Raw genomic sequence first — 13,890 nt, 5'->3', positions numbered from 1 at the left:
ATTTATTTACTTATTCATGAAAGACACAGAGAGATAGAGAGGCAGAGACACAGGCAGAGGGAGAAGCAGGCTCCATGCAGGGAGCCCAATGTGGGACTTGATCCCGGGTCTCCAGGATCAGGCCCTGGGCTGAAGGCGGCGCTAAACTGCTGAGCCATCCGGGCTGCCCCAAAAAGTTCACTATTAAATTAAGAAATGAAATAAGGTACTTTTTCTCTCACATCATGGCAGAAATTATGCTACCTGGTGTTGGCATTTGTGTGGCTCTGAGTTCTTCATAACACTGTTTGTGGAAACACTAATAGAACCTGTAGGGAGGCTTTTGGGTTCAGGATCAAAAGCCTTTCCTGCCAGTGACCCCTTTTCACAGTTCAGTTCTGCATCTAGACATTTTTTCAGGGAAATAATGAGAAATAAGATACATGTACTGAGATGTTTCATAATCACAATAATTTTGTGTCTTTTAAATTTATTCATATAGGTTAGTCTCTTTTTCTTACATCTTTAACATTGTAATCTCATTTCTTTTGTCTCTCTAGCAATTCTGACTGGAGCACCAGTTGGACTTGGAAATACTAGCTCTCTAGGAGTGGGTCAACAGTCTACCCCCAGCCTAAGCACTGTTAGTCAGATTGATCCCAGCTCTATAGAAAGGGCCTATGCAGCTCTTGGGCTGCCCTATCAAGTAAATCAGATGCCGGCACAGCCCCAGGTGCAAGCAAAGAACCAGCAGAATCAGCAGTCTGGGCAGTCTCCCCAAGGCATGCGGCCCATGAGCAACATGAGTAAGTTTGTGTCCTCCCAATTGATAGATATGATGTTGGTTATATGTGTATATAACATGTAATATGCGGAGTTACCTCCTTAGTTTATTTTAGTCTATGTGTGTGTCTCTCTGTGTCTTCTCAATTTTTTTTGTTATGTGATTAATTCTCGAAGTAATGATTAAAAATTGTAGTATAAAAGCCTTATCATAATCAGTATACCAGGGGCAACTGCTAGTGACTTACGTCTTTTTTTTTTTTTTTTTAATTTTTTTTTTTTAATTTTAATTTTTATTTTTTTTGTGACTTACGTCTTTAATCCTTCTATGTATATGTGAATTTGTATTTCTAGAAGTGGGATCTTAAGTGTTACTCTACAACAAACTGTTTCTTAACTAGAACATCTTTCACTTTATATACCCAATTGTGATTAACGATTGAAGATTAATTTATTCTATAGAACAATCCTGGGATCCCTGAGGGGCGCAGCAGTTTGGCGCCTGCCTTTGGCCCAGGGCGCGATCCTGGAGACCAGGGATCGAATCCCACATCGGGCTCCCGCTGCATGGAGCCTGCTTCTCCCTCTGCCTATGTCTCTGCCCCTCTCTCTCTCTCTCTCTCTCTGTGACTATCATAAAAAAAAAAAGAATAAATAAATAAATAAAAAATAAACATGCAAAAAGAACAATCTTTTACACAGGGACATTTAGGTTTCCCATTTTCTTTTTTGCTATTTTAAACTACACAAAGAAATTGTTGTGGAGGTGCCTGGGTGGGTTAGTCAGTTAAGCATCTGTTTGGCTCAGGTCATAATCCTAGGATCCTGGAATTGAGCCCCATGTCGGGCTCCCTGCTTAGTGGGGAGCCTGCTTCTCCCTCTCTCTGCTCATGCTCTCTCTCACTATCTGTTGCTCTGTTTCTTTTCTTTTTTTAAGATTTTATTTATTTACTCATGAGAAACAGAGAGGCAGAGACACAGGCGGAGGGAGAAGTAGGCTCCATGCAGAGAGCCTGTCTTGGGACTTGATCCTGGGTCTCCAGGATCAGGCCCTGGGCTGAAGGCAGCACTAAACCGCCGAGCCACCCGGGGTGCCCTGTCACTCTGCTTCTCTCTCTCAAACAAAAATCTTCAAAAAAAAAAAAAAAAAAAAAAAAAGTTGTGTTTTGGTTTGAAATATATAGAAATGAGAGTGACTATTGTTAATAGAGATTTCCATATTCTTGCTGCAGAAGTAGCGTGCCTTTTGAATCGCTTATTGAACATACATGTTTACTTAACCTCTTCCTATGATATGACTGAAGAAGGGAAGAGTGTTCCAATATCCTAATTTGGGGCATATTTTTTCTCTAATTGTAGTGAAGTAAAGGAAATTTGTATTTAGATTATCGCCCTTTACTGTCAAGCAGTTGAACATCTATAAGCCATTTTGTTTAAATAGTTAAATAAGTAAGTCCACTGGTGGGATCCCTGGGTGGCGCAGCGGTTTGGCGCCTGCCTTTGGCCCAGGGCGCGATCCTGGAGACTCGGGATCGAATCCCACGTCGGGCTCCCAGTGCATGGAGCCTGCTTCTCCCTCTGCCTGTGTCTCTGCCTCTCTCTCTCTCTCACTGTGTGCCTATCATAAGTAAATAAAATAAAATTAAAAAAAAAAAAAAAGTAAGTCCACTGGTGAGTCAGTGACTTTTAATACTTTTCCCCTTTATTCCAAAATTGTCCTTGGTTATGAGTTCTGTAACTAGAAAACAGTCTGGGGGCACCTGGGTGGTGCAGTCATTTTAAGTGTCCAACTTTTGGTTTCAGCTCAGGCCATGATCTCAGGGTTTTGGGATCAAGATCAAGCCCTGTGTCAGGCTCTGTGCTCAGTGCAGAGTCTGCTTGAGATATTTTCTCCTCCTTCCTCTGCCCCTCCCACTTGTGTGAACACACACACACACACACACACACACACACACACACACTCTCTCTCTCTGATAAATCTTTAAAGAAAAAAGAAAACAAAACAAAAAAAGAAAACAAAACAGTTTGGTTCTGAATAATCCATCATGCTTTTTCCTGTGAAATCCATTGCCATCCTTTGGTTAATATGGTTGCAGTAGGCTTTAGTTTCTGCCCGTTATTGTTTGATTCTAAATGAGGAAACAAAATTGGGCACACTACTATTACAAAAATGTAACCTTGTTAATTTTTGTTCTTAAAGAAATGTACATCATTCCTTGACAAGCAGTGCTAACTTGTTAAATAATTCTTGAGTGAGTTTTAAAAACTAGACCAGAAACTGGGATGAAGAGCTAATCCTGCCTTTTCAGGTTAGTTTTGAAACTCTTGTGAAATAGGGTCAGAAATCGAGATAATGGGAACTTCATTTTCCCCCTTCACCTTTTTTTTTTTTTTTTAACTTAAGATTGCTGTTTTTCTTCTCTCTTCCCATGTCATCCAAAGTGGTATCCAAAGTCTTCCTTGAGATTTAGCTTCTCCACCCAGTGCAGTTGTCTGCTTCTGCCTGGCCTGGATTTTCATTTTTGTAGTTGCTATTTCTCATTTTTCAAATTTCTGTGTTTAATTCCTATTTTTGTTCTTTTCCTCTCTTCTTGTATCATGTGTATATGTATGTTTGTATATAGCCACAAACTCATTTGAAAGGTAGCTTTTTGAGATTTTTTTTTCCTTTTCTCAGTGTCTTTATTTTAGGATTAAAGATTAATCAAGTTTCCATCTACTTGTTAGTTCAGTTAATAGTGCCTTATTAGTAATAATCACCCTAAGCCAACAATTCTAGAATGCCTCATTTTTTTTTGTTGTGTTCAGTCCCATCTTAAAAAGTAGTATAAAAACATATACTCTTCTTTTTGACATGTTACATCCTTATAGTTTTGTGTTTTGTTTTTTTTTTTTTAAGATTTTATTTATTTGAGAGAGTGAGCAAGAGAGAACATAAGCCAGGGGAGGGGCAGAGGCAGAGGGGAAAAGCAGACTCCTCACTTAGCAGGGAGCCTGATGCAGAACTCCTCCAGGTTCCTGGGATCAGACCCGAGCCGCCTGCACACACTTAACCAACTGAGCCATCAGGCGCCCAAATCTTCATGATTTCTATTCATTAGGTTCAAGCAAACATAGGAAGTAGTGTTATTTCTTTTATACCAAAGCCTGCCTGCCTACCTATCTATATCTATCTATCTATTTATTTAATTAATTAATTAATTTATTTATTTTAAAAGATTTTTATTATTATTCATGAGAAACACACAGAGAGAGGCACAGACAGAGGCAGAGGGAGAAGCAGGCTTCATGCAGGGAGTCTGACGTGGGACTCGATCCCAGGTCTCCAGGATTATGCCCTGGGCTGGAGGCGGTGCTAAACCTCCGAGCCACCCGGGCTGCCCCCAAAGCCCTTTTAAGTGTAATTAATCCTGTGTGTCTATGTTGAAGGGTGCAGTGCCCCTTTTCATTTTCTTTTTATGAGTTTCTTAAAACTTAAGAAATGCATCTCAAAGTGGAGTCTCCCTGACTGGGGCGTGTAATTTTCTCTAGTCTTTACTTTTTCTTTTTCTTTCTTAAGAGAGAGAGAAGGAGAGAGAATCTCAAGCAGGCTCCACACCCACCATGGGGACTGATGACCTGAAATCATGACCTGAACCCAGATCAAGAATCAGACACTTAACCAACTGAGCCGTACAGGCGCCCCTCTCCACATTTTTTGTTTGCTTGTTTTACTTATTCATTAGAGACACACAGAGAGGCAGAGACATGGGCAGAGGGAGAAGCAGGTTCCCTGCAGAGCCTGTGGGACTTAGTCCCAGGACCCCAGGATCACGACCTGAGCCGAAGATAGACACTCAACCACTGAGCCACCCAGGCATCCCCACTCTCCATAGTCTTTAAGAGGATTTTAGGAAAGTATTTTATTATATATTATGAACACATGACTGCCTTTTCACTTCACACCAAATTTTTTTTTTAAGATTTTATTTATTTATTCATGAGAGAGGCAGAGACACAGGCAGAGGGAGAAGCAGGCTCCATGCAGGGAGCCTGATGTGGGACTCGATCCGGAGTCTCCAGGATCATGCCCTGGGCTGAAGGCAGGCACCAAACTCCTGAGCCACCCAGGTATCCCTTCACACCACAATCTTAACCAATTTTTTAGTTGTTGTTTTAAAGATATATTTATTCATTTGAGAGAGAGAGCATGCTACCTGGCAGAGGAAGAGGAAATTTTAAGCAGATTTTGTGCGCAGTGTGGAGCCTAGTGTGGGGCTTGATCTCACGACCCCGAGATCATGACTTGAGCCAAAACCAAGAGTTGGATGCTTAACCAACTATTCCACCCAGGCACCCGGGCAATTTATTAGTTTTAACCAAAACTTTATCCTTTTGAGTACTGTTTGGACTAAGGATTACTACTATAAATTGTTTTTTGGGCGGTGCTTAAAGTGATCCTTTCAGGCTTCTATCATTACAATTTTATAATGGATTTTATTGGGAATATAATAATTTTGATGATGATCAGAAATACGACTCTGGAGATACAACTTGGCCTTAGCCTAGTGCTATATTATCAGAAAGAGTAAAGAAACACACAGTTCAATACTCAAATTAATGTTAACTGTATTTTCTTAACCTTTTCGATGTATCATGATTTTGAAATACTAAACCAGACTCTCTTCACTTCTGTTTTCTTTCACTAATGGTCTTTATTTTAGCATGCTTCAGGTTTGGACCTGATTTGGTAGACTGCATCCACAAACAGGACTATGTTGGGTCCCCCCGCAATGTTAAGATTTTTATTACATTTGTAAACAAAAGCAATTTATTGAATATATTTCCTTTACTCCACAACCTAAAATGTTTATCTTTTATGTTTTTCCAAGATTGGACTCCCAAGTGGTTAGTGCTGTCAGATCTCACCCATTTTTTTTTTTTAATTTTTATTTATTTATGATAGTCACAGAGAGACAGAGAGAGAGGCAGAGAGACATAGGCAGAGGGAGAAACAGGCTCCATGCACCGGGAGCCTGATGTGGGATTCGATCCCGGGTCTCCAGGATCGCGCCCTGGGCCAAAGGCAAGCGCCAAACCACTGCGCCACCCAGGGATCCCTATTTTTTTAACCCTGAAGTGCTGTTGGGGACCCTGCCAAAAGGGCGGATTGGATATATAATTAGAAATTCAGGGGAGGGGAAAAGAAAAAAAAGGAAAGAAATTCAGGGGAGGGGATCCCTGGGTAGCTCAGCCGTTTGGCACCTGCCTTCAGCCCAGGGCCTGATCCTCGGGTCCCGGGATCGAGTCCCGCATCAGGCTCCCCGCATGGAGCCAGCTTCTCCCTCTGCCTGTGTCTCTGCCTCTCTCTCTCTCTCTCTCTGTGTGTGTGTGTGTGTGTGTGTCTCATAAATAAGATCTTTAAAAAATTTTTAAAAAAAATTCAGAGGAAAACTTCAAGAAATTTGGGACATAAAAACTTTTTTTTGTATCCTCCTTTGCAGCAGTTTAAAATACTCTAGGTCCTTCCTTCATAATCATTGCAGATTTAAGGTAAAGGTAGTATTTTGATGTTCTTTCCCCTTATATGAATACATTTTTTCTCCTAAATTTTATTTTAATTATTTTTTAAAAGATCTATTTATTCATTCATGAGAGAAATAGAGAGAGAGATTGAAAGGCAGAGACATAGGCAGAGGGATAAGCAGGCCCTTCACAGGAGTCTGATGCGGGACTTGATCTTGGATCCCGGGACCATGACTTCAGCCAAAGGCATCTGCCCAAACCACTAAGCCACCCAGGCGTCCCTTCTAAGTTTTAGTTTGGAGTTTCAAAACCTACCTAAAAGTTGTAATACTCCAATAAAGACCTTATACATGCCTTTATATACCTTTTATCTAGATTTCTTTGTTTTCAGCATTTTTGCCACAAATGCTTTGTTACTGTGTGCATACTTGAGCTGTCCTGATATTTGACTACTGTTTCAGCATGTGTTTCCTAATAAAAAGGACATTCTTCTCTATGACCACAATGCTTTTATTATGCCTACAAAGTTTAACATTTGCTAATAATGTCACCTAATATACAGTCTGTATTTTACTTTCTCCTTGTCCCCCAAAGTCATTCTGGGTTTTTCCATTCAGTTTGTTATGTGCAGTTTATTTCTCTTAATCTAGAAGTCATCTCCCCTCTCTTTATGCATCACACTTTTGATGTACACTGTAGATTGTCGTAGAATTTGAATTAGTCTGATTATTTCCTTGTAATTAGATTCAGATTGAAATGTTTTTGGTATGAATATGTCATGTATGGTGGTGTGTATGTGATCAGGTTTTAATAATTGCAGTATAAAAATGTCTTGGGACTCAAAATGCCTTTACCTGGCCTTTATATTATCCCTATTCTCTTGTTTTATTACTGACCTTCAAATTATTGGTTAGTTATCTTTCAGCTATTTTACAGAAATTCTGGAACAGTTACTGTTAAGAACTCCTGGGTTTTGTTTTGTACTCTCTTCTAAAGGTCTTTTATCTCACCTATTTAGCAGATACAAGGCCTACTTTATATTCTCAGGCTGTTAGATTTTTATTTTTAAGTAGTATTTGTTTTTATAGGTCTATGTTGAATGAAACACCTAAGCAAACTTTTATACTAATATTTTTTAAGCAGCCTAAGACATATTCACAATAACATCTTGGAACTACAGATGTGTCTCCCACTGTGGTAGAACTGGCTGTAGTGCTGGAACATTCTCAATTATAAATTTCAGGTACTTTTAATTGACAGGGATTTGAATAAATGAGAAACAGCATTTACTCAGATGTGCTGTATGCTGAAAACAAAACACGAAAGGGTAATGGCCCTACTTTGAAACACCTTTAGTTTGGATGGGCAAGGAAGCAATTAAGCAGACAAAACTAAGATCATACATAACATCAGGTTATAGAGATTCTATAGCTGGAAGGAGGAATCCCTTCTGGAGCCCTGCATTTTAGCTTTTTTCTGTAAGACTTCCCTTGACCATATTTGACCACATTCTTACAGTCCTTACTGAATTCCCTTATTCTATAAAGGTTAGTATGGGATTCCTCCTAGGACTTAGAAAACAAAAATACATTGTTTTTTTATTTTTAGAGGAGAAGGAGTTGCAAATAGAAAGGGGGAGAAAAACTCTGAAACAGGTTCAATGCCCAGTACCAGGCTATAGATAGTACGACCCTAAGATCATTTCCTGAGGCGGTATCCAGAGTCAGATTGCAGGGCACCTGGGTGGCTCAGTCGGTTAAGTATCTGCCCTTGGTTGCGGTCATGATTTCAGGGGCCTGGGATCACAGCCTATGTCAGGCTCTCTGCTCAGTGGGTTGCCTGCTTCTCCTGCTCTCTCTCTCTCTGCTTCTTCCTCTGCTTGTGCTCTCTCTGTCAAATAAATAAATAAAATCTTAAAAAGAGTGGGACGTTTAACTGACTGAGCCACCCAGTGTGCCAACAAAAAAAATATTCTTGCTGATTTTTAGGTGTTGTGATTCCCCACCCCACCCCCGCCTGCCTTTCTGACTTAATCTGTGGCAGTGCCAGTATTGTTGGACTTCCTTCATTTTTGTATTCTCAAGTGAATGTTCCCTCTAGGGTTGTTATTGTTGTTTTTAACCCCCTCTTAGGATGTTAAATATTAGCCTGTGTAAGGGTATTCCTTCCGAAGTTATGATTGAGCCATTACTTGGATTCAGTGCTGAATATTAAATGGACCTGGGGACTTCGTAGAGAATGTTTTGCTATGCTTTTGTGTGCCATCAGAAGGCAGTAAGCATACTGGTGGAGTGTCATCACTTTTTCTTTTACCTCTTCATGCTGTTGCCATCAGTAAAGCAAATGTTATGAGTACTTAATTTCTCTAAAAAGGAGTATTTACATATAGGGTTTTTAAATTGACAAATACAGAATTAGGAACATTACATTTCATCTTTGAAAGACTACTTCCAGCAATTGCATTTCAGAGCTGGGTTGATGTTGTCAGATTTCTGCATTCTGCATCATTTAAAAAGGCAGGCAGATTTCTGCCTAAGTATTTACGAAAGACCATGAAGGAAACAGCATTTTCTTCATTAAATGTTGTTTACAGATCTAGCCAATTATTTCCATTATAGGGGGAAGTTTTGTTTTCTAGTTTTTAACTAAAATATCTTGAAGTATATTAATAGAATTGTGTGTGTAAAATGTTTCTTTGGGGACACCTGGGTGGCTCAGTGGTTGAGTGTCTGCCTTTGGCTCAGGGTGTGATCCGGGAGTCCTGGGATCAGTCCTGGAATCAGTTCCTCATTGGGCTCCCCACAGGTAGCCTGCTTCTCCCTCTGCTTATGTCACCTCTCTCTCTGTGTCTCTCATGAAGAAATAAATAAAAAGTTTTGTTTTTAACCACATGAAAATCTGGTTTAGTGTGAATATTGCTGTCAGATATTTTTATTTTTAAAGAAAGAGAGTATTCATTAAAATTGCTAATTGAAAAGATAATGTATGCACAAAGAACTATTCAGGCCAGTTTGAAGGAGTATTCAAATGTTTAACCAAAACACCATCTTTTCATTCTCCCTATCCAGGGATTATCACACTTAAGTTCCTTTTTTTTTTTATTCCCCACACTTAGGTTCCTTATGTCCGTACATAAATTGTGCTTATGAAAATAATGCATATATAGTTATGTTACCTAAACATTTTTGGTTCTAGTTTTTTGTTCTTTTTAACACCATTGTATTTAATGTCCATACATATATGTGTACACCTATGAGACAAAAATATCAAAAGTGGAAATACTAAGTCAAAGAGTGTACTTGTTTGTTTTTTTAATTTGCCATATAGCCCTAGTAATTATTTTCCCGTTTTGTCTTTTAACTCTTTGTTCATGGTGATTATTTTATTTACTACTCAAGTTTTTAAATGTTGTCCTTATGGCTTCTGGGTTTTGGGTCTTCGAAAAGACAGAATTTTCTTGTGGTATGTTCTAATACTTTTATAACTTTTCGTTCATTTGTTCATTTGTTCTTTTTGCTATTGGTATTTAAAATATTCCCTTTTTTTGTTTGCTTTGACCTAGGTGCTAGTCCTATGGGAGTAAATGGAGGTGTAGGGGTTCAGACATCAAATCTTCTGTCTGACTCAATGTTGCATTCAGCCATAAATTCTCAAAAGTAAGTTTTTTCTTGGTGTGTGTCCTGTATCATGTTTTAAATACTGGTTAGAATTCCTTGAGTTTTTTTTTTTTTTCCTTCATTTCAAGCTGTCCTTGATGAATGAAGGCAAATACTATATTTGAGTCCATGTTTTTAGCTTTCTATGATCTTAATTTGACATTTTATCATTCACCTGGGGGTAACCCTTATCTTCCCGGGATATTGTAAGAAGTTGCAAGTATGCAGCTGCTTAAAAAAATGAGTTTGCTCTATCCCAGAGGTAAGAATTAATCCATGAGGTGGATTTCCTGGGATAAGTTGTGTCAAAGTAACAGTTTAGTCCTACCACATAACACTTAAGTGTTCTAAACCCAAGACTTTCATCCTCTCCTCCAGAGGATGAAGTGTTGTGGCTTAACTCTGCTTTAACACAAGTGCAAACACATACATACTTTCTCCCAGATTTCTTTATGTAAATAGACTTGTCATAGTGTGTTGGATCCATTGTAGTCATCACTGTCAGCTCTACTTTGAGATCTTCTTTCTTCTACCTTCTTCACTAAAACTATTTAACAATTCCGTTTTGAAGCCCAATGATGAATGAAAATGCCAGTGTGGCCTCCCTGGGTCCTATGCCAACAGCAGCTCAACCATCCAATACTGGAATTCGGAAACAATGGCATGAAGATATTACTCAGGATCTTCGAAATCATCTTGTTCACAAACTGTAAGATTGTGGGCATGTCTTATTCATAAAGAGTTACCATGTCAACATGCTTCCAATCTACCAGACACTTAACCATAAGAGGAGTATTATTGATTTTTCTGTAGCCTGGCTATTGCTGCTAATGCTTATATGTTTCTGTGGCTTTCTTGCTTCCTGTTCTCTGCTTTCCAGCTTTTCCACCATCATTTGTAGGAGTCTTTCAGCTTTCATGGTGTATAAACGATTCTACTTGGTGGCGGTTTTCAATATATTAGCTAAAAATTGTTCATCTTAATGTTACTGCCTTTGCAAAACTCAAATTTTAAAATAAGAAAAATCAGGTCTCGGTGCATTAGAATATGGTAGTGGTAACATTGTTTTCTTTTATTCCAAATAAAACTCTTAAGTTGTTGAGTGGGGCCACTCTGTGGTCTTCTGGTCCTCCAAAAGTGCATTGTCGGTGGTTTGTGAGATTGCCCTGTTTGTTGCAGAGTTGATATATGCCACTCATTCAGCCTCACTTCTTTAAAGATGTCTTGTCAGATGAAAGAAGGGGAAAGCATAAAGAGCAATAAAATGTACCCAGTATCATAAAAGTAGAGCTTGGACCTTGCTCATTACAGAGCTTGGACTTTGAATGATGCCCAGCATTTTTTTCTCAGAAAGCAGTCTTTTTTTTTTTTTTTATTTCTCTTCCACTTAACAGAAAGGTTTCCTTCATTGCATCCATGTTTTTTATTGGTTTAGAACCATGTGGCTTATCAAAATTTTATCTAAACTTATTTATATCTTACATTAGCCTTCCAATTATATTTGAATTTCATTTAGGAATTCAAAATGATGTCACTTGAAGTGGAATTTGACAACTAGGAGAGAACTAATTTTTAATAACATTAAATTTAATAAATGTAATAAAATTTTATAAAGTTTAATAAAACTAAGATTTTAATAAAATGAATTAAAAGGGAACAACCAAAACAAACTTATTTTTATGATATTCAAATTGTTTAACAACGGTTACCTTAGGCAATAGATTTTTTTGATCATCTGATTTGACATTAAGAGTGTATTATATGCTTGCAGATTTTTTTTTTACCAGTTCAAATATTCTAAACTTCCATTTATTTCTTTTTCATATGCGTTTTCCAAGTCCTACACAAATGAACATGAGATACCCAAATAATAAAATTAGTGACTGGAAATATATTTGTCAGATCTTTAGGATTTGTAGAGAATTGTTAGAAAGTAAAAAGACCTTGGGCAGCCCTGGTGGTGCAGCGGTTTAGTGCTGCCTGCAGCCCAGGGTGTGATCCTGGGGACCCTGGATCAAGTCCCACGTCAGGCTCTCTGCATGGAGCCTGCTTCTCCCTCTGCCTGTGTCTCTGCCTCTCTCTCTGTGTCTCTATGAATAAATAAATAAAATCTTAAAAAAAAAAAAAGACCTTGAATGTGACAGAATCATTGTGTATTTCTGCCCTTTCCACTTCACGTTTTGATCTTGTAAGATTTTGCAGTGATTATTAGGTTTGTTTTATTTATGTATTTATTTATTTGAGAGAGAGAGGAGAGGAGAGGCACTCATTCAGCACCCTCCATGCTCAGAGCATGAGCTGAAATCCAGAGTCAAGTGCTTAAGTTGACTTACTCACCCAGGTGCCCCTATTAGGTTTTATTTCATTAAGCTGAATAGTGAGGAGAGTAGAAGTTTCCGAAAACAGTTGATACTTGACACTATTAACAGAGGTCAGGTTTCCTCGCTTCCTTTATGCAAATAGCACGGTATAATTATTTTGCTCCTTGTTAGAGTGACAGAGACCACAGGGGATTTTTAATATGTCATTTCTTCTGATTGGGGAAAACTTTTGTTTACCACAGATACTATTATATTTGGGGCAGTGTTATTTAATATTTGAGCACATACCCCTTTTTATTTTACTTGTAATGTGCACATTTTATAAAAATGAGAAAATACTAATCAGGAAGAAGTTTAAAGTGCTGTATATTTCTGTGATGAGAATGAAAAGTTGACATGGTATTATATTGGTAGAATTTTCTTTTCCTAGTGTTCAAGCCATATTTCCTACTCCGGATCCTGCTGCTTTAAAAGACAGACGGATGGAAAACTTAGTTGCATACGCCCGGAAAGTGGAAGGGGACATGTATGAATCTGCAAATAATCGAGTGAGCATCTGTTTTTCTATATAAAGTCAGAAATGGACCTGTTCTAGTTGTTTACTCTTCTTTGTAATATAACAAATAATAGTGTACTTTAGAGATACCCTTTAGCTATCCTGTCTTATTCTCACTGTGCACAGTCAAGATAACAGAGCAGTTTTCTTAAAGTGTATGTCATCAAGAATCTTACATTTTTCCTCTTAATAATACAGTGCACTTGTGTGGCCCTTTATCTGGGTTGTCCTTCTGTCAACTTAAAAAGTGGTTGAGCTGTTAGCAGCTCTTTGCTATTTTCACTGGAAAATGGTGAATCAGCTGCTTAGTATGTTCATCTCAAGTAGTATTCCAGTTTTCTTTACATCATTTGAACTTTGTAATCTAAAATGGCACTTTCTATAAATAAAGCATATTCATTCCATGTGCTGTAAATTGCACGTATGTTATAAACCTACTCTTGAGAGGCCATGCTTCATTAGGTTCATAATAAAGTTGCTTTTCACATGATGTTTTCAAACATGAACTCCCATCTGGAATGATCTAAGAAAGTAGATTAGATTAGATGGTGGTTATCAGAAGGGGAGGTGGAAGGAAACAGGTGATGGGGATTCAGGAGTGCACTTGTCATGATGAGCACCAGGTGATATATGAAGTATTGAGTCATTGTATTATGCACCTAAAATTAATATTAGACTGTATGTTAACTAAAGTTAAAACTTAAAAAAATAAAATAGATTAGATTTCCCCCACTTTGGGTTTCTGCTTGCATCTTTAAATGAAGCTAATATCTATTCTTCATTCATTTTTTGTTACCTAATAGTGGTTCCTCTTTTTTCCTTATCTCTTACTTATTTCCAACCTTCAAAAAGGCGGAATACTACCACCTGCTAGCTGAGAAGATCTATAAGATCCAGAAAGAACTAGAAGAAAAACGAAGGACTAGACTACAGAAACAAAACATGCTACCCAGTGCTGCAGGCATGGTGCCAGTTTCTATGAATCCAGGGCCCAATATGGGGCAGCCACAACCAGGAATGACTTCCAGTAAGTGCTTTTTGTTATTTTGGGGAGAAATTGGTAATAAAATGGTTTCTAACCAAAGTCATT

General features: G+C 38.2%; 1 protein-coding gene across 3 annotated transcripts in view; it reads left to right on the top strand.

Moving 5' to 3' along the window:
- EP300 (E1A binding protein p300) overlaps positions 1-13,890 on the top strand; it is an 83,211-nt gene that overhangs the window by 32,897 nt on the left and 36,424 nt on the right. For all 3 annotated transcript variants that reach the window (XM_041754598.1, XM_041754597.1, XM_041754596.1), the window contains exons 6-10: positions 540-785; positions 9,830-9,923; positions 10,495-10,632; positions 12,675-12,792; positions 13,653-13,827. In XM_041754598.1, coding sequence (XP_041610532.1) covers positions 540-785; positions 9,830-9,923; positions 10,495-10,632; positions 12,675-12,792; positions 13,653-13,827 — 771 coding nt within the window. The remainder of the gene's footprint in view (positions 1-539; positions 786-9,829; positions 9,924-10,494; positions 10,633-12,674; positions 12,793-13,652; positions 13,828-13,890) is intronic.

The sequence above is a fragment of the Vulpes lagopus genome, chromosome 5 (genome assembly GCF_018345385.1).
Source record: "Vulpes lagopus strain Blue_001 chromosome 5, ASM1834538v1, whole genome shotgun sequence".
Lineage (NCBI taxonomy): Eukaryota > Metazoa > Chordata > Mammalia > Carnivora > Canidae > Vulpes > Vulpes lagopus.
The sequence above is the reverse complement of the archived record's forward strand: the minus strand, read 5'-3'. Positions and strand labels throughout refer to the sequence as shown.